General features: G+C 44.4%; 1 protein-coding gene across 5 annotated transcripts in view; it reads right to left on the bottom strand.

Moving 5' to 3' along the window:
- Nucleotides 1-24,751, bottom strand: part of NFIC (nuclear factor I C) — a 153,104-nt gene that overhangs the window by 34,702 nt on the left and 93,651 nt on the right. For all 5 annotated transcript variants that reach the window (XM_051971983.1, XM_051971982.1, XM_051971984.1 and 2 more), the window contains exons 3-6: nt 12,205-12,276; nt 7,867-7,941; nt 6,245-6,368; nt 3,381-3,505 (exon numbers count right to left, since the gene is read on the bottom strand). In XM_051971983.1, the coding sequence (XP_051827943.1) occupies nt 3,381-3,505; nt 6,245-6,368; nt 7,867-7,941; nt 12,205-12,276 (396 nt within the window). The remainder of the gene's footprint in view (nt 1-3,380; nt 3,506-6,244; nt 6,369-7,866; nt 7,942-12,204; nt 12,277-24,751) is intronic.

Raw genomic sequence — 24,751 nt, forward strand, 5'->3', positions numbered from 1 at the left:
TTGAACCAATCTAGTTTCTTTCTCTTAATTTCCTAGTTTTACAGATGGGGAAACTAAGGTCCTGAAAGAGGAAGTTTAGTGGCACTATTGTCCAAAACATTAGGATTAGAATCCCGTTCTCCAAACCCCTCATGCAGGAGACTTTCTACACAATGGAATCCCAGACTCAGTATCAATTTCCCTCATATGCTTGGAGTGGGGAGGGGACAGTCACAGGGAAAAAAAAAAAAAAAAAAAAAAAAAAAAAAGATTCAAATGAAAGAGCCTGGGGAGGAAAGGAGCTGGGGGAGGGGAAGCTGGACAGATAAAACTCGGAGGCCTGAAATCTTCCCAGGGGAGAAAGGAAATCACAAGCTAGAGACAAGCAAGCACATGAGGGGGGAGGGGAAAGTATCACTTTAATTAACTTAAGCCCCTTCCTCCCCCCTTCTTAATGAACAGCTAGTTGGAGCTGTCTAGACAGGAAGGCTGAAAAGCTCGGCAGAAAGCAATCCAGCCACAATCATCTCAGACACTCCAGAGGGAGCTGATTGGGAGAGGACGGGGAGCTAAGGTTACCAGTCCCTGGGGCTGGGCCGGCAGGGGGAAGAGGAGGATGGATGGGATTTCTATTCCCCCTGCCCAACAAATTATTATAGCACTAAGCTTGGGAGAGACCAGGTTTGAAAGACCGGCAGCATCCATCCATTCAGATCACAGGAAGTCGAAGTGCTCCAGACCTGGAGTGTTTGTTCAGACCGTGAAAACAGATTTAAAGGTGGTAGGGTCTGCAAAGGACATCGGGCACATAACAAGCCTCCACTTTTCAGATGAGGGAAATGAAGTTCACAGAGATGATATGGTTTTTCTCAGGATCTTACTGGTGATCATCCACATTTAGGCTCTCTGACCAAATGTACCCAACTCTTTACATTATTTTCTCAATATCTGACAGGACATGAAAGATTTCTCTGTTCTGTTTGTAGATGACATAAAGCTAGGAGGGATGCTAATGTCAAAGATGACAGGATCAATTTCCTCTGTGCCCTGGGATTCTGGGCTGAAACCAACAAGGTGAAACTGACCATGATAAATATGAGTCAAAGTCTAGGCTGAAAACAACAAGTTTCTGAAACTGACCAGAGATAAATTTAAGATCCCAGTGTGGTCTAGAGGAAAGAAAAGGATTCGGGGTTGTTTGCACGTTGTATACCCCATTAGACTATGATAGGAGCTCCTTGGGAAAAATACTGTTTGGGGCTGGGTTTCTTTTTCTTTTTGCCTCCTTTTTTGTCCCTAGAGCTTATTACAGTGCCTAGCATACAGTGGGCACTTCATAAATGCTAGTTTAATGACTGAGTCAGAAGACCTTCTAACTCTGGCTCCCTGGGTCCTATGGGTTCTTGAACAAAACAATTTTCTGAGACTTAATTTCCTCATCAGAAAGATAGGAGAGTTGTATCAGAAGCCCTCTAAAATCCCTTCCAACTCTGATGAAATTAATTAAAAAAAAAAAAAAAAAGGCAACTTCACAAGTGCAGGATGTATCTGGCTTAACCAGTAGTTTATGTAAACACCTTAGGGTATGTTTGACCACAAATTTAATCTGGGCCAACAGCACTAATGAGATTGGTGGCTTTATCTAGAGAATTCTATTGCCCTGGTATCAGTGGTAGTCACTTCTAGTGCCTAACTAGAAGCCCACATCCTTTGTAGGTGTCCAGAGAAGACTGACCAGAATGAGGAGGGGGCTAACCACCATCAAATGCAAAAATTACTTGGATGGACCAGGAATGTTTATCTTGGAAAAGAAGTGCCGTGGGGGAGATATCCTCACTGCCTACAAATAACTGAAGGTCTATCTTGGGAAAGGGGGAAAAGATGTATTCTGCTTGGCAAACAACAGAATTAGGGGGAGGGAGGATGGGAAGGATCAGATTTCAGTTCTCAAATTGATGAAGAAAATGTTAATAATGCAGATTAAATTTAAAAGAAGAGAAAAAAAAAGGCTCCAGTTCTCAACTGGAATCCCCAGAGTGGGTCCAAGGTTGTACAACATGAGCAAGAACTTCCCAATTGCCTGAGGAGGTGATGAACTTGTTCCCGGAGGAGGAGGGAATGACCTCACCAAATTAGATCCACAGGGTCTGAACTGGAAAGGAATGAGGAGGTCATCTAGGCCAACTTCTAATGGTTGGATAACTGTCTTCTGGAGGATCCTAAAGGGAATTCTTCCCCAGGGAGAGACTGGACAGGATGACCACTGTAGGAAGACTACTGAGGGAACACGCTACCCAAGACTCTAGAGGCAATCCTGGGAAATCTAAAGGAGTGGCAGAGAACATAAGGAGAGAGATCCATGAGAGATGAAAAGTCAATGAGACCCCCAGGTATGGAACTACAGAGATGAGACGTTACAGAAGCAGACATCATTGATGATGCTATGTGGGAGACAACAGAAATGGCAGAGAGCCTGAGTGGAAAAGATTCTACAGATACACAGAAATGGTTCCAACAGAGATGGGGATATACAGAAATGGGGAAACCGTTGAAGGCCCAAGTGATGAGACCCTACAGAGAGACAGAGATAAAATCTCAGAGCTACCGCTTCAGAGATGGAGCCTTACAGATGTGGTATAGAGAAATGGGAATTCAGAGATGGGGCCAACAGGGAGAGGGTGACTTAGGAATGGCAGGAACCTATAAAGGCAGCTATGTGGGCCCTGCAGAGAACGAGGCAGGATGGATTGGATTCAGGAAACATTTTAAAGTTCCTATTATATAACAGATTTCCCTTCGGGGATGATACAAAGACAAAATAAAATTAGTTCCTGCTCTCAAAGTGCTTGAAGGATGAAAGACAAAATATATACAGGTAGGTAAATATAAGGAGGGAGAGGAAGAGAAAGGAAAGAAAACAGAAGAAGGGAGGCAGAAGGGAGAGAGAGAAAGAACAGAGACAAAGTTGTGGAACTCATGGAAGACTTCTCCAAGGAGGAGGAACCTGCGGAGGAGGAAGCTAAGGATTCCTGGAGGCGGCCGTGAGGAAGGATTCCAGACTAGGGAAATGCACAATTTGCAAGACGGGAAAATCGCAGAACCGAAAAGGGGAATGAGGGATAACTGCATGAATGGTTGGGATAGGAGGGCGTAACTGAAGGCGGAGTTAGAGATGCACTGTCATAACTCGGCATGCCTAAAACTACAATGCCCAGAAGCAAGTGCTCTCCAAAACCCCGCCCCCGTACGCCTTCTCCCGCGACTACCAATCCCAGGAGGCTCAGCGCCCTCTCCTGCCTCCTCCTAAGCGGCGGCGCCGCGCAGCCTATCGGGATACGTAGTCCGGCCGGCCGGGAAGCTCGGGAAGGCTCCGCTAGTCCGCGACTCACTGCCCCACCTACCCCCTTCCATGTCCTCCGTCCAGTTGCGGCTGCTACTCGTCGGGGAGTTGGGTGACGTGTAGTAATCCCCGCCGGGGCTCGTGTCCACGTCTTCCTCCAGGGAGCCTGATTTGTGTCGTTTGCTCCTTTGAAGGAAAAAAAAAGTCTTTACCCCCCTGACCTGTAAAATTGCGGGGGCTTCGGGGGTGGGGGCGGGGCGGGGGTGAAAGGCAAGGCTAGTTTAATTGAGATCCGGACTTCCGGTTCTGACAAGGGCATCATGGGAATCCTGGAATGTTATCCTAGGATGGCAGAGCTGGGGAAGGGGGGACCCAGAACTACATCGATGAGGAAACTGAGGCCCGGGAAGATGGAAGAGCCTTATCTCTCTCCCCGACCCATATTTTACATATGGAGAAACGCCTGCAAGTACGGGGAGAGACCTTCCTCTTTCTCCCTCTCCTATCTATTTTACGTATGAGGAAATAGACTCCGGGAGAGAAAAAGATTGGTCTCCCCTATATTTTATATCTGGGAAACCTAAAGGTCCCCAAAGGGAAGGGAAGCGCCTCCTTTTCATTTTATCTCTGAGAAAAGAGAGGCTCCGGAAGGGAAAGACCTGCCTCCCCCACATTTTGCATAAGGGGAAACTGAGGCCTGGGAAGGAAAGGACCTGCCTCCCCCACATTTTACATAAGGGGAAACTGAGCCCTGGGAAGGAAAGGACCTGCCTCCCCCACATTTTACATAAGGGGAAACTGAGGCCTGGGAAGGAAAGGACCTTCCTCGCCTCCATTTTACATATGGGGAAACTGAGGCCTGGGAAGGAAAGGACCTGCCTCCCCCACATTTTACATAAGGGGAAACTGAGGCCTGGGAAGGAAAGGACCTGCCTCCCCCACATTTTACATAAGGGGAAACTGAGGCCTGGGAAGGAAAGGACCTGCCTCCCCCACATTTTACATAAGGGGAAACTGAGGCCTGGGAAGGAAAGGACCTGCCTCCCCCACATTTTACATAAGGGGAAACTGAGGCCTGGGAAGGAAAGGACCTGCCTCCCCCACACTTTGCATAAGGGGAAACTGAGGCCTGGGAAGGAAAGGACCTTCCTCGCCTCCATTTTACATATGGGGAAACTGAGGCCTGGGAAGGAAAGGACCTGCCTCCCCCACATTTTACATAAGGGGAAACTGAGGCCTGGGAAGGAAAGGACCTGCCTCCCCCACATTTTACATATGGGGAAACTGAGGCCTGGGAAGGAAAGGACCTGCCTCACCTCCATCTTACATATGGAGAAGCCTATGAGGCTTAGGGAAGGGAAGAGACATGTCTAAGCCCAACCATGAATCGATAGTAACAGCTGGGCCTTTCCAAGCAAGGGCTTTTTCAAACCTAGCCCAAGGCCTGGGGGTTGGAGCTGAGGCAAGCCCCCTAGGTTGTGCGCAAGCTTTGGAAGGATCCACTGAATTATAGATATGTAGCTGGAAGAAACCTTAGAGGCGATCCGATCCAGCCCTTCATTTTACACATCAGGAAACTGAGGCCCAGGGGCACCATGTGGTTTTTTGATGGTCACAGAGGCTAAATGTTAGGTGGCAGAGCCAGGATTTTCACCAAGGGCTGTTCACACCAATATCACGTTCTTTCTACTGCATGACTGGGACAGAACGGACTCTTCTTGGGATTAGGATATGTGGGGAGCCTGTGGATGCTCTGGGATCTCATGTCATGGATGTGTTATGGTGTGACTGCAGGCTCAGGAACCCACATAACCTTCCTGCAGGAAGAATGGGGAGACTGGCTGTGGGTTATCCTGGGTTTCAATTTCAGTTCTTTAAGATACCAACATTTTGTCATGGACTTTCCTTCTATGGATACAAAGTACTAGAGCCATTTTGCAGGCCTTAGCAAGCAGTTTAATGAGTTTCTATGATTAAAAGACATTAATTAGGAATTGAGGTTCTCTGTTGATGAAATTGGCCCTCATAGAGATAGTCTGTGATTGGGTGCATCCTCAAAGCCTTTCCAGCATGATAGGACTTGTCAGGGGAGTTTATGCTCCACTGACAGTCTTTGAGAGATAGGTGCCGTTATGAGACCCTAGAGGAGGGGATCAGTGGAAGAATAATAGCAATAAAAACAAGATCTGTAATCACAGACCCCTGAAGTCATAATAACTTAACACCTCACATCTACACAATCACTCTCCCATCTAGTCCCTTATTTGAACCACAGAACAGACCCCTTGAAGGAGGAAGGACAAGAATTATACTCATTTAATAGAGGAATGTTTTCCCAAATTATTCATCTATAAACTGAAATTTGGAAAGTGAATGAATTTACCCAAAGTTACACATGTACTAAGTGGCCAGTACTAAAAGCCAGAATTCTTGATTCTCAATATCAGGCTCTTTACATAGCATACAGGACACTGGGGAATTAAGGAAAGTCAGAGCGAGGAGGGATGAGGGAGACCCTTTAGTCCAATCTCCTTATTTTACAAAAAATGGGAAAATGAGGCTCTGGAAAGATACTGTCAGAGCCAGGATGATGATAAGACTGTATACATGACTATATACTGATAAGGGATGGCACACTTATGTACATAGCATTTGTGTACATTTCCTTGCTCTGATCTTACAACGACCCTGTGAGATAGGTAGCACAGGATTATGGCCCTTTCACAGAGCTGATGATGTGACTCATGGTGGTTAATTTAAGTGACATGTAGGGTGAACCAAATGGCTAAGCTGGGATTCAAACCCAGGGGTCTTGAGTGGAAGTGGAGTGCTGCCCCAGCCACCTTCCGTGATGGAGTTTCTCCCTGGCCTGCTGGCTAGGCAGGAATGCTTCTCCCTGACAAAGTGCCTGAGGTGGGAACATACCCACTGGAGGAGGTGCTGGGCAGTGTTCTTCTCATGCCTGTGCTGGCAGGATTCAGGTCATAGGCCAGGTGCCCTTGTAACTCGCCCAGGGAGAAGTTCGGTCCCGTGCCTGTCACCACAGGTGCTGTAAAAACCAACAAAGAGAGAGGTGTAGGTGAAATACTGCAGCACAGCTAGTAGCCCTTTCCTAGGGAAGCTCCTTGGGAAACAGGATGCCTCCGATCACATTAATCCAAATAAGGAAACTGAAGTTTAAATGAACTGTCCCAAATTCCAAAATGGGAGAGTCGAGTGGAATCATTTCATCTTTCAAGTTGGAAGGGATCTTTGAGATCATTTGGTCAAATCTCCCCATTTTACAGATGAGGAAATGAACTGAGAAAAGGGAAATGACTGCCAGTGGTCCTACAGTAAATTAGGAGCAGAGGCAGGCTTAAAAACCCATAATTCTTGCTCCCTAGAGTAGTGCCGTCTCTGCTCCATGCTGTGGCCTCCCCATTGCCTATAGAAACATCAGTTTAGAGATACATTCTCTGAAAATATTTCTATTTTTGGGTTAGTAGACAGCACTTGTTGGAGCAAGACTCTAATTTAGAGAGGGACAGCAGGACAGGCTGACAATTGCCATTGGGAAAGGGAAGAGGGAAGTGGGCAGTGATCACATTCAAAGCAGGACTACCCCCAACATCAATAGGATTTGAAACAGGGAAGCCCTGGGCCGGGGGAGGAGGGGAAGCCTCTACATAATAGAAAGGGAAGACCAGCCAGAAGGAGCTTCCCAAGGCCAGGGCAGAGGGAAGCAGCTGACAGGAAAGACACGGCATCTTTGGGGAAGTGGCCAAGTGGGCAGAGTAGTGAAAGCAATGACATGGGGAAGGAAGGATTTTTGTTGTCAGCGTAAGTTTTATTTTAGTTCACTACTCAAGATGCTCCCTGGCCCTTGTGGGTGAGGCTGTGACCCAAAGGACCCAAAGGACCCAAAGGGACCTAGATGTGCCTCTGATTCCATTCTCAATAAGGGCTAAACTCACAGCTCAATGAAGAAGGCTCAGTCTCCTCTCTTTGAACTTATCTGAGAGGGAATGGGAGCCAAGCAATGAACAGACCAAGGCTATTCTTACAGTATGTGTCACCTTCTCCCATCATCTCCAGACTTTTCTTCCCATCACTAGTTGAGTTTCCAATAACCCCTATCTCCACAGTAAGCCCAACATAGCCTTGACTGAACCTCTATCCTGCCCATCCTCTCACTGAGACCTTATTTTCTTATCCAGCCAACCAGAACTCTTACTGAACCCCTGTTCTATTAAAACTTCCATCCCTCTCGCTGAACTCCTATACTCTCATTGGACCCTCATTCCTTGACAAATCCCACTCCCTCACCAAACCCCTCTCTACTCACTGAGCTCCATCCCTTCACTGATCCAAGTACCCACATTCCTTCTCTGAGAATATTCAGCCCCCACCCCACTAAACCTGCCTCAGTGAGCCCTCTGTCATCCTCACTAAAAAGTCCTTCCCAACCCCATCTCCTTCCTGAGACCCCATCCCTTCACGGAGTCCCATGGGCTAGATTAGAGCCAGGGCACAAATGGATCCTGGGGGACCAGGCAATGACTTACTCCGGGAGACTTGGATGAGCTCGGTGACACTGAAGACCCCAGAGGTAACAAAGCTTTCCTGGAAGTCTGTGGTGTCTGTGAAAAAAGAGAGACAATGGGTGGTCAGCAGGAGGAAGGTATTATATGGGCTGGGGTGGGATGAGAAGCTTCCTGTTCCAGCATCTATCTGTTCACCCTTTTGTTCATCTTTCAAAGAATCCCAGGAGTAAAATAGACTTGTGGTGATCTTATTCACCTGCTTGCAGCAGGAAGGGCCTAGTACCTTGGCCAGAAAGGAGCTGGAAAGGACCTTAGAACACAGAATGTCACAGCAAGAAGGCACCTGAGAGACAATCTTGTCTGACTCTTCTCATTATGTACATTTGGAAAGAGGCTCAGAAAAGATGAAAGGTTGTTCAGAGTCACACAGAGAATCGGTAGTGGACCTGGGATTAAAACTGCCATTCCCTCCGGATTAACGCTGTCTCTCTTGGACACTGGGTTAAGATCTTGGGTCCTACTTCATGTGTCACTCCCAGAACAGTATCACCCCTCACAAGATTCACTCTCACCCATTCTTACAGGCTGGAAATGAAGACCCTAAAAATGAAGGACTTGATCCAGACTACTGCACTTGACTCATCTCAGAGCCTGCCGAGTTAAATCAGTTTTGAGCCCTCCTTTTTTTCTCCTTTTATCGATTCCCCTTTCAATCCCACCCTATCCCTCATGGTCAGCAGAGGACTTGACTTTTCCAGGGACATTGGGGGTATATGTAGCAATTCCTCCAAATTCCCTTGGGGGTACAGTAGGGATGCAACACATCATAACAATTAGCTGTGGTTGAGCCTAAGGCTCAAGTGCCATCCATAGTCAGGGGAGATGGTGGAGATTTTGTGTGTGTGTGTGTGTGTGTGTGTGTGTGTGTGTGTGTGTATGCTCATGTGTGGCCTGCCCCCCAATTTTCCCCACCAGGGGGCAGCAATTGCCTGAGTCCCTAAATCTATGTTTTGTCCCAGCATCCTTAGATAGCATCCTGGGCACCTCCATTACCACCTGTGGATGGTGCTCCTGGAGCCAGTCTGTTCTCAGTCCTCCCAGATTGAGCCTGGCCCCTTCCCCCTGTCACATCTCCACTCCTAGACTATCCCAGAGGCTCCTTAAGAATGTCCTATGTCCTTCCTCAGCTCCTTAGGAATGGTCAGTCTTGCCCCCTTTTCCCAGGCTCCTTTCCCTGGAAGACTTTCTCCACTTTCCTCTTCAGCTTCCTCTTCTTTGAATTAACCTCCAAACTCCATCTCTGGTCTTCTTGTTTCTCTTAAAGCCTGATCCCATGTTTAAACATTTCTGCAGGACTGTGTCCTGTATATATAAGTCACATCATTACCCTCTCTGACAATACATTCTTCTCATTTCCTCCATCCTTGCCAGTGAAAACATCCTTCTCCCAGGGTCCGAGAGGCTGAAAATTCCTGAGCCATGGCTAGTGTACATACATTTTCGTGTACATTATTGTTTGCTGGTGGTCTCCCCATTTTAAGGTTGAGGTCCTTATGGGCAGGGCCCATGCTTTAGCCCTTTTTTGGATTCCCAACACTTAGTACATACTAAGCACCTGACATTCTGACCCACTGAGTCTGACCTTGCTTCTTTTTCCTTGATTTTCTTCATTTCCTTTATTCAGATGCTATTTTGGAATTGTCTTCTCATTTCTTCCTTCAGAATGTCTCAAAAACAGTTCTTCTTCTCACCATTCCTGTGGTCCCCTCCTAACTCAGAGCCAAGAACTTCAGCCTCCAATCTACTCCACCCAGTAGATACTAGGCTTGGTCCGACTTCCAAAAGTACACCCTGATCTGAATCTTGGAATGCCCTCTTCCTTTCCATCTCTCTCAATTGCATCCATACTTCAGAAGTCCCACTTTCATCTCTCTGACTACCTTAAGCCCAACAGTGGTCTTTACCTTCTCTGAACCCCCTCCCCTCCTTTTTTTTTTTTTTTTAACCAATCAGGTTAAATAACTTGCCTAGGGTTATATAGTTAGTGAGTGTCTGCGGTTGGATTTGAACTCCAGTCCTCTTGTCTCTAGGGCTGATTCTCTATTCACTGCACCACCTAACTGTCCCTCTGGGCTCCTTTTGTAATAATAACAGCTAGTGTTAATATCCTACTTAAGGCTTGCAGGGTACTTCACTTATATCTCATTTAATCTTCAAGACAACCTGGGAGGTGGGAAACTATACATTTTTGTTGGTTTGTTTGCTTTATTTATTGATCTTTTGTAGCTTTTTATTTTTCAGAATGCATGCAAAGATAGTTTTCAACACTCAGTGACTACCATTCTTATTCCCATTTCCCAGGTAAGGAAAGTGAAGAAATGCTTGCGACTGCAAGGCCATCTGCCGTATGGCCGGTTGCTGCTTGTCCCACTCGCACTAACATCCAGGACTTAGAAGATCTCTCCGGCTGTTCTGCTGAGTGCTGAGGTCTCCTGCCTCTTGCTCAGAGCAGATCCCTGAGCTACTTGGGTAAATCCTTATTAACTAAGGCAGGACTTGAGGGTGTTAGAATGTTCTCTTCTCTCAATACATTCACTCAGAGTCGGAAGGGGCCTTAGGGACCATCTCGTCCAGCCCATAAACCTGACCAGGAATCCCTTCGGCAATTCCCTCCCAGCCTTAAAGTGGTCAGCCAGCTCTGCTGGAAGACCTACAATAGTGATGGGGGGGAGGGAGTTGGGGGGGTGGAATTCGTGGTTTCTTCTTAAGGCAGTCTGTACTACCGCTGGATCACTCAAATTGTTAGCAAGTTTGGTTTTCTTTTCTTCTAGAAAGCCTAAGTCTGTCTCCAACTTCCCTTCATTGCTCCTCCCCCTGGGGCCAACCAGAACTAATATAATTCTACACAACAGCCCTCGGATATGTTAAAGCAGCATCCTTCCTTCAGTCTTCTCCTCTCTAGGCTAAACATCCCCAGTCCCTTCCACACGATCCCGAACGGCCTGGTTTCCAGTTCCCTCTTGGGACCCAGGGGATCCTTCACTCTTGCTCAGGGCCAGTATGACTGGGATGTCCTCCCTCTGCAAGGGGTCAAGTGGGGACATAGGCTAGGGGTGTGTGAGGAGCACTGGGTCTGGAACTGGCTGAGGGAGAAGTGACTACCGGCCCTCTCCTCCCCGCCAGGCCTGCCAGCAGTTTTCTCTTGGCAGCCTGTCCCCAGCTGTCCCACTGCAACCAAAGCACTTCCCCTCTTGCTGCCTCCGCCTCCCTCCCTCCTTCCTCTGCTTCGGCCTCTCCCTGGCCCAGGATTTCCTGTTTCTGCAGTGGACAGGCTCTCTCTGGGGGACTCCCTGGCTGGGGAGGGAGGGGCTGGGACTTGACTTCCTCTGCCTGCCAGGCCGAGTCCAAGGGGAGTTTCTTTGTGGACTGGACAAAATGGGAGTAGAGAAGTCCGCACTGGCCTTGGGAGTCAGCATCCCGGCCGGCCAGCCACATGCCTACCTGTGCCACTTTGGCATCTCACTTCCTTTCTGTGGGGCTGTTTCCTCTCCTGTCAAACGAGGGCGGTTGTACTAAGTGATTTTTAAGGTTCCTTCCAGCTCGAATATTTATGAACCAGAAGTGTAGTGGTTTGGGATTTGTGGGCTCTCGCTGGCAGAGGATATGGTGGGTGATTGGGGGGACAGGGGAGGACTGGGGCCCTGGAAGCTCCAACCACAAGGCCTCCGCCAAGCTCCTTGCTAACCGCTGGGTCATATGGCCACCTAGAGTCGTAGCCAGTGTCTGGAAAGCTAAACATTAATGAACCTGCCACTCAACTTCCCACCTTTACTTGAGCAATCTCCGTCTTACCTTTGATCATATACTGTATTGTACAATAATCCCTGTCTGCATCCTGAGGGCAGGGGTAAAGGTCTAATAAATGACTCTCTAAATAGCAAGACAGAAAGACCCAGACTCCATCACTAACCTAGGGTGGAAGGTTGGGGCTAGCCAGGTTCAGATCCCTGAGATTCGGAAGGAAAGATACAAGGAATCGGGCCTCTTAGAGATATTTTTATCATTACAGGATCATAGAGATAGAACTAGAGGGGACCCTAAAGATTTTACAGAGGAAACTGAGGCATCAAGAGGTACAGTGGTTTGCCCAAAGTTACACAGGCAGTAAACAGCAAAACTGGAAAATCCAGGTCCTCTGATTCCCAGTGTTATGCTCTTCTAATACATCCTAGGTTAGAAGGGTCCTTAAAAATTACCTAGGAAATTGAGGCTCAGAGTTAGCAAATGCCATGCCTAAGGTTACTTACAGCAGGAGTCTCACTCTCTCCCTGTCTCTAAAGTCCTATTTTCTCCACTTACCCAGTGTGATGGGCTTGCTGTCTTCTTGGTCAGAGCCCATTCCTGCCCGGGGGCTGCCGCTCTGCTCTGAGTCTGAAATGAGACAAGAAAGACATGGCATTGAATACTCCCTTTCTTCCATGTTTGCCACAAGGAATAAAAATAATAAAGTCACATTTTTAGCCCATAAATTTTGAAAGCACTTTCATACACATTATCTTGTTTGACCCACCACAATAATCTTTCAAACTAGGTATTTCAAATAAGTCTATGAAATTGGGATGTCTGTGTTATAGATGAGGAAAAAAGATATTAATGGACAGAATTCTGGATTTAGAATTAGGAAGACCTGCATTCAAATCTTAACTTTCAGTGGCTGTATGACCCCAGGCAAATCACTGAACCACTATGACTCAGACAACTTTCCAAACTTATTCATGAAATCATTTACTGGTTTTGATTTGCTTTGGTGGAGGGACCTCTCACTCTAAGAGTTTCCACTCACTGCTAAAATCACAGATCCTTCATTTATTTGTATGTAGATGAAGAAACTGAGGTTTGGATCATGTGACTCCCCACAGTCACGCATATAGTAAATGAGAGAACAGAAAGTGAAACCCTGATCTCCTGACTTCCAGTCTAGAGCCTTTCTAGCAGATCTTTTCCAGCTGCCCCCAAAGCTGCCCACATACCTGCCCCTATTCCCCTAGAGTAGCTGAGGTGCCAGCCTCCTGGGCTCCAATCCTAGATGTAGACCCAAGAGTCCCAACCTCTTATTTTATAGATGAGGAAACTCAATCAGAGAGAAGATAGGAGGCTTGGCCAGACTAGTAAGGGGCTGAGGCGGGAGTTGTCCTCCTGGTTCCAAGCTCAGTGCCCTCTGCTCCCAGCTGAGCATCCTGTGGGCATTCCCAGCTTGCCTCTCTTGCTCTGGCTGATCCTCTGCCAGGTCACCTCTCTCTTTCCCCCGGGAGGATGTCCTAACGGTCTTGGCTTCTGGAGGGGATCCTGCTCCATTCCAGCTGCCAGAAAGGAGCAGGTGGGAAGGTGGGGTGCCTGGCCCCCATCTGGGACAGAGTTGGCACGGCGGCCTTGGACGTGGGGGGTGGGCGATGGGGAAAGGCCATCCCCTACCACAGATGGTTAAAAAGTTAATAGCTGGTGACCAGGCAGGGTCGGAGTGCTGGGCCCGTTGCCATGGTGACAGCCTTACACTAATGGCTCCCTGACGTAATCTGATTTGCTGAGTTAATGGACAGTCTCGGCGGCCTCTGCCCACCCGCCAGAGCTCCCTCTCCCGCCCAGACGGTGATAAATGGGCTCCCTCACCTCCCCAGCACCCGCCTGCCGGCTGCCCGGAATCAAGGAAGCTCCCGACCTCCGGCCCAGTGGCGCCTTTAACCGGGCCTGGCTTAGGCTGAGCCTCCTCCCTTTTCTGCTATCCTCCTCCTGCTTTCTTCCACCCAGAGGGTTCCTGGGCTCTGCAGGACGCCAGGAATCAAAACAACCCCATCTTTTTTAGTGCTGGGAACTTTATAGAGAGCGTTTCTTCCAGTCACCTTTCGGGGTGGTTTTTGCCAAGTACCTCAGTCCCCATTTTACAGATTTGGAAACTGAGGCCCAGAGAAATGAAGGAGCTTGCCCAAGTTCACACAACTAGAGAGTGGCAGAGCATGCATTTAAACCCAGGTCTTTTGACTACAAATCTGGCACTCATTCCACTGTACCACATGACCCCAAATTAAGCCTTCTCCCCCCAAAATGCCTGACCTTTGCTAGGATAGGGGAGAAAAAAGGTGGTGATTGATCAGTCAGCCAAACGATAAGCCCTTATTAAGAACCTACAATTACTGTGCTGAGAATACAAAAGCAAAAATAACTAGTAATCATATTGAGGAAAACTACAGGCATCCATGCCCTGAATGTATCTCAAAAGTCTTAGTTCCGTTATAAGCTTTAAATTAAAGCTTACTTTTAATTCAATCTTGAAACAGCACTAAGACTTTTTGGGATACCTTCTAAAAGTATGTTCAAAATATGCCAAATAAATACAAGGTAAGTTCAGCAGGGAAGCACCAGCAGCTGGGGCAGGAGGGGTGGGATGGAGCGTACACATGTACACATGGACAGGAAGGAAGCTCTGAGTCATTCTCCTCTCCCCTGGCTCTCTGGTCCAAGCATCAACTGTGTATTTCTCAGGGCAATAACAATAACTGATGAAATGCTGCAAAGTTTGCACAGTGTTTTATATGCATGATCTCATTTGTTCTTCACAACAACCCTGTGAGGTTAAATGCTGCAGAATTTATTATTATTCCCATTTTACAGATGAACAAACTGGAGCCAAGAGATTAAGAAATCCACCTGTTTGGCTGATTTGTTAGGGGCTTGTGGGCACATATTTGGGAGTGCCTGCCCCTACATTTAGTACATAGAATATATGGATAAATTCACATGCACACAGAACACACTTGGGCCGGGGCACAGAGGCATGTGCACATGTAACGTGACTAGGTTGGACAAAACAAGAGGATAAAGAAAGTCAAAAGTGGAAGAGACTTTGGAGGACAGCTAGTTCAATTTCCATGATTTATATTTGAGGAAACTGAGACCCAGAAACATGCCAAGAATTACTGGCAGAATTGGAACCTAGGTTTCCTTACACTTTCTAAGGAACTGAATAATGCATAATTGTAGGAAGAATCAGAAGCAGTCACTAAAGTCCCTTCCAGTCCATGGGAAAGAGAATGAAAAGAGCATTAAGTATCCTGAAGATCGAGGATTTAGACCCAGCTCAGCTATTAATCCTTTTAGGCAAGTTACTTCCCCATTTGAACCTCAGATGCTAAAATGAGAGGGTTGGACTAGATAACAGCCAGCAAGTCTTTCAATTAAGAAATTCCATGATTCTAATCCAGTTCTTTACATTCTATATTTTAAGTCCTTTCTAGTTCCAACCTTCTAGGAGCCTTCAAGTTTGACAGTTCATGAGTCAGTGAGTTAGATAGGTCCCTGATGCCCGATAGGACATCAGCCTTCTCTTGCTCTAACCTTCCACCTATTCCTTGTGCTCTCATCTGCCAGAAAGCTACAGATGTGCCAATGCAAGGGCCCAAGGCCATCTTCTTTGTTCCCTCTTCTCCCTAGCCTTGCTCAGCCACAGGGTAACTCCTTACAGAACCTCCATTCCATCCAAGCAGGGGATGATGGGCACTCCTTAAGCCTCCATCCCACCCTGTCCCGCAAAAGTCAACTGTCTGCATCTGGAGCTAGTCCAGGATGCACACCTTGCACCATGATCCATAAGGGTCCCTTCTCATTGCAGCACAAGGCAGGAGATCCTTGCTGGGGTCTGCCCTCCTCCCTTCAACTACTGCCTGTCCCAGCTCTTCTCAGCAGCATACACACACACACACACACACACACACACACACACACACACACAGTGATCCCCTTGCCTTCATCTTATCTAAAAATAATCAGCCTCTTTGGGCCATGAGCAGACGCTGAGCTCAGCATTATCGGTTTCTAGAGCAGCTTGGATTAGAGTCCCAGATCTACTTCCTTTTTCTCAGCCTTCTTCCCTGCTCTAACACCAAGGAATCTAGATGGGGAAAAGGGTCAATATTGTTGGGAGAGAGACCATTCCCTGTTTCCTAGGTGGGCCAGAGGCTACAACCCTATTCTATAAGGTATATGAGGTCTTGGGGACAAAGCACATCATTTTCTGCACACATGTCCACACAACACTCCAACCTTATCTCAGGGACCTGTTCTCAAAGGTGTCCAATGCCTTCCTGCCTCAGGATCTTTGGCCCAATTGTTCCCTTCCCCTAGATTTCCTCATCCTCTCTACCACTAGCCCCTTTCCTTACCCTCCAGGGATCTGTAATATGATGGAACTAGCACTCCATTTGGAGCAGTAGACTTTGTTTGAATCCAGGCTCTGCCACTTTCTAATTATTTATCTTGGTCAAGTCACTTCCATACTCTGAAATTCAATTTTCTCAATAGTAAAATGGAGGGATCTACTATTTCTAAAATCTTTGCTAGTTCTCACTTTCTGTGAGTCTGATTTCTATTTGTTTTCCTTGTCCTTGAAGATCCAACTCAAATGGTACCTGCTTCATGAAGCTTGTCCTCAGCCTACATTCTTTCCTCTCTTATGGAGGGTAACTTGGAGAATTGGGAGGGGATTATCTGGCGGTCCTTCTCTTCTGTATTGAGGGGAAGTCATGAGAAAGAGGGATTAGGGTTATTCTACTTGACCTCTGAGGACAGAACCAGGAGCAATGGGTGGCAAGTATAGCAAGGCAGATTTCAATCCTTATAAGGAGGAACCTCCTAACCATGAGAGTTGTCCAACAGTGGTAAGAGGTGGACTAAGAACATGGTGAGCTTCCACCAGTAGAGGTGTGCAGGAGAGGTGTGAGTTCATATAATGACTGGGATATGTAGAACTCATACTTTGGGGCAGGGTTGGACTGGATGTTCTCCACAAAGCCTTCTCATTCTTGAATTTTTGAATTCCCAAAGAACTGGCTGTCCCTCTGTTATGTACCCATCACATTCTGGCTTGGGTTACAGTTACTGATAAATATGCTTTTTATCCTCCCAACTAGATTTTGAGCTTTTGGCTAATGGTTCAATTTATAGATTTAAAATAAACAAAGCACCTTTCCACACATTCTCTAATTTGATTCTCAAAACAACGTTGGAAGAGAACAATAATAACTAACATCACCAACCATCACCACCATTATTATTTTGTCTATGGTAACCTAAAGTTTGCCAAATGCTTTTCCCACAACAACCTATGGTGAGGTAGGTAAAGTATTATTTTCCAGGTGAAATAATTGAGGCATACTAAGAGTAACAAATTGCCCAAAGTCACAAGAACTAAGCTATGGTTCCAATCCAATTCCCAAGAAGAATGATCTTTGGACTCAGAAGGAAAAAGCACAAACATAGTTAACACAGATGAAATTCAACAAAGCGAGGAAATGATAAGTGAAACACATAGTTGCCCTCATTGATTTCAAATAATCAGGCATGAATAAACTATATGCTCAAAGAACTGAGAGATAGGATTGCTGATCTGCTATTAGTGACCTTTAAAATACTATGAAGAATGGAAGGGAAGAAAATAAGGGGAATAAGCTTCTATATTAAGCACCTACTATGTGCTAAGTGCTGTACAGATATTATCTCAGTTGATCTTTATAACAATCCTATGAGGTAAGTGTTCTTATGATCCCATTTTACAGTTGAAAAAACTTCAGCAGAGATTAAGTGACAAAGAGAGCAAGTCTGAAGTTGAATTTGAATTCAGTTCTTTCTGATTCTAGACCCAAAACTCTTTCCACATAGCTGAAGGAGAGAAATGAGCAAGACTCCCCTCTTTCTTTAACAGAACAGTTTTGAACTATTAGCCAGTGAACTTGACTTCAATACCTGGAAAAACTCTAAAATGTATTAAAGGGATGGTTTGTGAGTGTTTAGAAAGGGAAGCAGTCATCACTAGGAGCTAAAATGTCATCAGATAGACCAGGCCAGGGGTATGTTATACCTAGATTTCAGCAAAGTATTGTATTGGACTGCCAAATGCTGTATACATAGACAAGGAGAGATATGGCCTGAGTAGTAATATAATTAGATTGATTCAGAAGTGATTAAATGGCTGGACTAAAAGAATGGCAATTAAGTGTCGATATCAGCTTGGAGGAAGGCCTGGAAGTAGCATGCCCTAGGGATCTGTCCTTGGTCTTGTGTTGTTTAACAATTTTATCAATGACCTAGAACAAAATATAGATAGTGTGTACAGTGGATGGAACAGTGGACTTTGAATTAGGAAGATCTGATTAGCACCAATAGGTTCAATTATCTCTATGTGGATGATTTTGATGTTATTGTTGGTTTTCAGTCGTCTGCCTCTTCATGACCCCTTTTAGGATTTTCTTGGCAAAGATACTGGAGTGAGTTCTCATTTCCTTCTCTAGTTCATTTTACATATGAGGAAATTGAGGAAAACAGGATTAAGAGATTTGCCCAGAGTCATACAGCTAGTAAATGTTTGAAGCTGGATTGTAATTCAGATTTTCCTAACTCCAGGCTTGAATGCTATCCATTGTTCCATGTTGCCCCAGTGCAGATCGTTCCAGACCTATATATCTAGTCCTAACTTCTCTCCCAATCTCTAGTCTCATATCAACAACTAATTACCTTCTGGACATCTTAAACTGGATGTCTTATAGTCATCTCAAACTCAACATGTCCCAAACAGAAGTCATCATCTTTTCCTTTCAAATCCTACTTCTTCCCTCTGCATTTCTCCATTACTAATGGGGCCACCACCATCTTTCCAGTTTCCCAAGCTTCCAAGGAGTCATCTTTGATTCTTCTTTCCCACTTACTCTACATATCCCATCTGTTGCCAAGGCTTGTTGTTGCTACCTTCATAACATTTTTCATATATGAACCCTTCTCTCCACTCAGAGCCACCATCTTGGTGTAGGCTCTCATCATCTTGCACACAGACTATTGCAATATCCTTCTGCCCAAAAGAATTTTTCTATGATGTAGTTCTAATCATGTCAGCCTTCTATTTACTGAATTCCTATAGCTCCCTTTTATTTTAAGAATCAAATAGAATATCCTCTATTTGGCATTCAAAGACCTTCACAACCTGGCCCTTTCCTATCTTACCTTTTTGGTCTTCTTACATCTTACTTTGCTCTACTCACTCTGAGATCCAACATAATTGGACTTATTATTTTTTGCACAAGACACTCTCTTTCCTGAATCTCTGCCTTTTCACTATCTATATCCCATGGCTAAGATTCTTCTCTCCCTTCTTGTCTCCACCTCTAGTTTCCCTGGTTTTCATCAATACTCTGCTCAAATCTTAACTTCTTCAGCAGGCCTTTTCCATTATCCTCTTCCATCTCCCCCTTACCCTTTGCTGGTCTCTTCCCCTTGAGATTATATTTTATTTATTCTGTCTTACATGTATGAAGTGAGGTTGTTTTTTTTTTTTTTTTGCATTTTTTTATTAGAATGTTCTTTATTGAAAATGGGGACCATCTTTTTGTTTTTCTTAATATCCCCAGTGTTTAGTAGGGTGCCTGACATATAGTAAGTGCTTGCTACTGATAAGCTAACCTGAGTTTGGATTCTATGCCAAATACTTATAATCTGTGTGATCTGAGCAAACCACTTAACATCTCTGAGAATCAATTTTATCATTTGTAAAGTGAAGGTGTTGGATTTAGTGATCTTTGAAGTTCACCCCAATTCTATATCTTCTAACTCCCTGATCCCATGGTCCCCTAAAATCCTTTCTAAGTCTAAATCTATTATTCTATGGCATGCTTATCAAAATTTGGAGATGAAACAAAATGAAGAGCAACTTGAATGACAGTTTTAAAGTATTTAAACAATCAAGAATAATGGACTAGTTCCACAATATAAAACTTTACTAGGATAAATGTAAAGTTCAGCACTTGGGTTCAAAAGACCAACTACACAAATTCAGGATTGAGAAATATATCTATGGTAATTTGGAAGTTTTGGTGGACCACAGGCTGAATGTGAACAGGGATATACTAGAAAATATTTAACAGCTAGATTTCTTGAGAGAAAACGCTATTCATTTGAGACATTTTAAAGTTTTCTGCATTACGAACATTTTTCTTCATTATTTTCTTTAGTCTATAGTGACAACCAATAAAACAACTCAAACCTGATTTGTAGCATTTGTTGATTTCCAAGGTATAACTGTTCACAGAAAATTTAATGGTTGGCTCTCAAAGCTGATATAGGCTAGCTCTAGCACTTCTTATAAATAAGTTAAGAATATGACTAGCAACATGGATAGAAGCATAATCTTTAGAGCAAGGAAACTGATAATCCCACTCTATTATTCCCTGTTCAGATTACACCCAGAGTGTTGTGTTGGATCTACTTCTATGCTTGTCTTCTGAAAACAATATCTAACAGGCTGGCTAACATGACAGAAAAGGAAAATCACAAATGTTGGAGGAGATGTGGGAAAATTTGGACACTGATGCACTGTTGGTAGAGTTGTGAACTGATCTAATCATTCTGGGGAGCTATTTATAATTTTTATAGATAAAAGGCCATAAAACTGTGCATATTCTTTCACTCAGCAATACCATTACTAGATCTGTATCCCAAAGAAAATTTTTTTAAAAGGAAAAAAGACCTGTATTTACAAATATATTTATAGCACCTCTACTTATGGTAACAAAGACTTGGAAATTGAGGACATGCCCATCAGTTGGAAAATGGATAAACAAGTTGTGGTATACAATTGTAACATAATACTATTGTGCTATAAGAAATGAAGAATGGGCTGCTTTTGAAAATATTTGGCAAGAATTACATGAATTGATACAAAGTGAACTGAGCAGAAACAGGAGAACATTGTAACAACAATATCGTACAATGATCAACTGTAAATGGTTTACCAATTGTCAATTCTGAATATATACATAAATATGTTCTAATGGAAGAGAAAACATGTAAATAAATATATATGTACACTATATATAGATAAATAGAAGGGGACTTGGAGGGGAAGGCACTAGTCACTGAGATGACTGGAAAACAAATAGTGGGACAATATAATTCTGAAGGACCCATGATGAAAAATATTATCTACCTACAGAGAAAGAACTGATAGAGTCTGAATGAAGATTGGAGCATACTTAAAAAAAAAAAAAAAACAACTTAATTTTTCTTGGTGATTTTATTGGGAAGGTGTCTTCCCAACATGAATAATATGGAAGTATGCTTTGCATAATTGCACATGTATTTCAAATTGTTTGCCTTCTCATGAAAGAGGAATAAAGGAAGAGGGAGGAGAAAATTTGGAATTCAAAATTTTAAAAAAATGAATTTTAAAAATTGTTTCTACATATAATAGGGAAAAAAAGATTTTTTAAAAAAAGTTATACCCTGTTGTCTCTCTTAAGTGTGATAGTCTAAGCAGCAAGTGACCAGAGTTTTATTGAGTAAGTGGACACAGGAAAAAGCTGCCTCAATTCCAATTTTAAGATTATATATTTAGATTTCAGAGTAACCATCTAGTCTTTTGATTTTTTGGTTATGTCCATTTGGGATTTTCGTGGCAAAGATACTGGAGAGGTTTGCCATTTCCTTCCTAAAGGGTTCAGCCCTTTACAGCTGAAGGGTCAAATGACTTATTCAGGATCACCTAACTAAGAAGTGTCTAAGGCCAGATATCCCCTCCCTGGAGGTCTTCAAGGATAAGCAGCAACTTGTCAAAGGATATCATGGTGGGAATTTCTGACCCAGGCTGGATCACAGTAACCCTCTGTCACACAGTAACAAAAACCGATGAAGTAGCTACTAGATGCCATGCTTTGTGCTAGAAGCTGAGGAGAGTTAGTTTAAGACAGCTGCCTGACCTTATAGGGGCAGAGTCCATCGTAGGCCAGCTCTGACTGGAAGGAAGTTTTCCCTAATACTGAACTGAAATCTCAGTTCCCATAACTTCCACCCCTGGGTCTTCATTTTTGCCCTCTAGACTCAAGTGGCCAAGGTTGGCAGTCGCTTCCTCAGGACAGCCCTTCAGCTGTGTGCTCATCATAACCATGTTCCCCTTAACCCTTCTCATTTTCTTTCCCCTCAAAACTTCTCGTCTTCTGAACTTCCCTTTTATGGCCAAGGACATCACCATCCTCTCAGGACTCAGATTTCAAAGCTCATCATCAAATCCCTACCCTGGCTTACTCCATATATCTAATCCGTTCCCAAATGGTACCATTTCTACTTTTATAACATCTCTTTGTGTGTATTCTATTCTTCCATACACACAGCTTTGTGGAACAATGGATTGAGCTCTAGTCTTGGAGTCAGTAAGACCTGAGTTCAAATCCTGATTTATACATTTACTTTTTAATCTCTTGTATCCTCAGTTTCTTCATCTGAAAAATTAGGATGATATTAGAACCCACTTTCCAGAGTTGTTGTTAACATATGATCAAATGAGTTAACATATGAAGTGCTTCACAAACCTTAAAGCATTATATTAATGTTAGCAATTAATATTATTAGTAATTCAGGCCCCAATTACCTCTCCCCTCATTTACTGCAATGGTCTCCATATTGTTCTCCCTGCCTCAGCTGTCTCCCCACTCCAATTTACAAGGCTATCAGAGTGAACAAGACTCTGACCATGATATTCCTCTCCCCCATTCAGTAAATTCCCGTGGCTCCCTATTACCTTTGGGATCAAATGAAAGTTCTCTTATGATACTTAAAGTTCTTTACAACCTGTCTTATTCTTACCTTTCCAGTTTCTACCATCCAACCATATAAACTTACTTGATTTCCCTCACATATAACACTCCATTTGCATGCCTTTGTACTTAACTTGCTGTCTTTCAGGCCCAGAATGCTCTTTCTCACAACCAATTCCTTTTCTTGGCTTTCTTCAAGACTCATCTTAAATCCCACTATTTGTTTTCCAGTCATCCCAGTGACTAGCGCCTTCCCCTCTAAGTGCCCTTCTATTTATCTATATATAGTGTACATATATATTTATTTACATGTTTTCTCTTCCATTAGAACATAAGCTCTTTGAGAGTAGGGGCTGATTTTGGCCCTGGTGCTTAGCACACAGTGGGTGGTTAATAAATGCTCTTTCATTTATTGATTTTTCATAGTAAGCAACCCTAGTTCCTCCAACAGATGTTCATATGACTGGGTTTCCCCAGTTCCTTCCCCATCCCAGTCTTCCTCCTTTTGACATGTTACAGCTTGTCAGGGTCCTTTCTAAAGTAGGAGCACCTAGAAGTGACTCTAATACTTTAGCTATGGCTCTCTGCTATATTAGAACAATAAATCTGGAGATAGAAGACTTTAGCTACTAGACAGTGTAGTCTTGGGAAAGTCACTTAACTGCCCTGAGCTTCAGTTTCCTCAGACATAAAATGAAGATAATGGTCTCTGTGCTGCCTCCCTTACAAGACTGTGAAGATTGAAGAGATAGTGAATGTGCTTTGTAAAGGCACTGTGTAAACTAGAGGGTACTATACAAATGTCACCTATTATTATGAAGACAATGGAACCATCACTAGTCTTAATCACTCAAGCCATTGCCTGTCTTGGCTCCTGAGGTTTTGGATGATTCCTATGGGACCAAAGCCAATGCCAGTAAAGCTGGCTCATGCCCTTCAGGTGGCAACGGGTAACCAGTAACACCTGGCTGAACTAGAGTGCTTTTCTTGTCTTCAAGAAGCACTGACAATCAGCAGCTCTTTGGGAGAATATTCCAATGGTGTCTAGAATGGGATTGACCAGAAAATAGGCCAGCTCTAAACAGCTCTGCCCAGAGATCTCTCCATCTCAGGACCAGCCAAGGGCTGAGAAGTAACCCTTGCCCAAAACCAGCCAGACACGTTCAAAGCTGGGGAGATGCCCAGCCAAGGACTTCCATCCAGTTGGGTTTGAACCAACCTGGGCATGTGGTCTCAGCCCCTCCCTAGCTCTTCCTGCTGCAAAAGGTCCTCTGGCCTCTAGTACATGGGCCCAATTCAGGGCAGGGAATGCTCCAGTGGGCACTAGGCCATGTGACTGGGGGCACTTGGGGCATTTTCCCAGAGAGCAGTGGGCTGCAAATACTGCCTAGTGGCTTGGCACTATGGGATCCATCTGGCCTACTTTAGCCTGAGCACTCTAACTCGGACCATACTTCATCATTCCAGAAATCAGCCTTCCTGCACTGTGATCATCTTGGAATTTGAGTCAGTCAAGACCAGAACAAACCCCACATACAGAGGTGTTCTTCTCCAGCATCCAAGTTCTCCATTGACTTCAGAAAAAGTTAGAGCTTTGGAAAAACTAGAAATGAGAACTTCTCTAGAATGACAGAAAAGTAGATCTGGAAAGTACTTTAGAACAAGACTGAAGGGAAACTTAGAAAGTAGAATCTATGACATCAGACCTAGGAGGGCCCTTGGAACACAGAAAGTCAGTTCTGGAAGGGACCTGAGCATCATTCAATATAGTATTTTCTAACCTAAGCTATCCTTCAGGCTGCAAATCACCAAATTTTGTATCTTGGATTTACTCAGGCTCTTCAGGATCGTAGGGACTATGACCCTAGAAGAAGGAAGAGGCTTAGGTGGGTGATAAGGGGAAGAGTACAGTAGAGATTTTGGAAGTGAACATTTTTCAATCTAGTAAAAATGTGCTGTGAGGTTGGCCCTTTGGAAACAATGATTATTGACCCTCCCCTCTGGTCTTCTACATCCCCTCTAATAGATAGTCATCCAGTTTCTGCTTGGGATACCTTCAGAGTTGGAAAGATTGATGTTTTAGGAGGCAGCTCATTTCACAGCTCTGGTCCTTAGAAAGGTTTGGTTTTTTTTTAAATAATAAACTAAAACTGGCCTCTCTACAAGTGCTTAGCTTCTTTGAAAATTCAGCTCAAAATCTTCCTTCTATCAGAAGCTTTTTCTGGTCTCTGTCTATCTCCTTTTCCCCGAATCTACTGCTAGGACTTTTCCTTTGACATTGC

Source organism: Antechinus flavipes, chromosome 1 (assembly GCF_016432865.1).
Source record: "Antechinus flavipes isolate AdamAnt ecotype Samford, QLD, Australia chromosome 1, AdamAnt_v2, whole genome shotgun sequence".
NCBI lineage: Eukaryota > Metazoa > Chordata > Mammalia > Dasyuromorphia > Dasyuridae > Antechinus > Antechinus flavipes.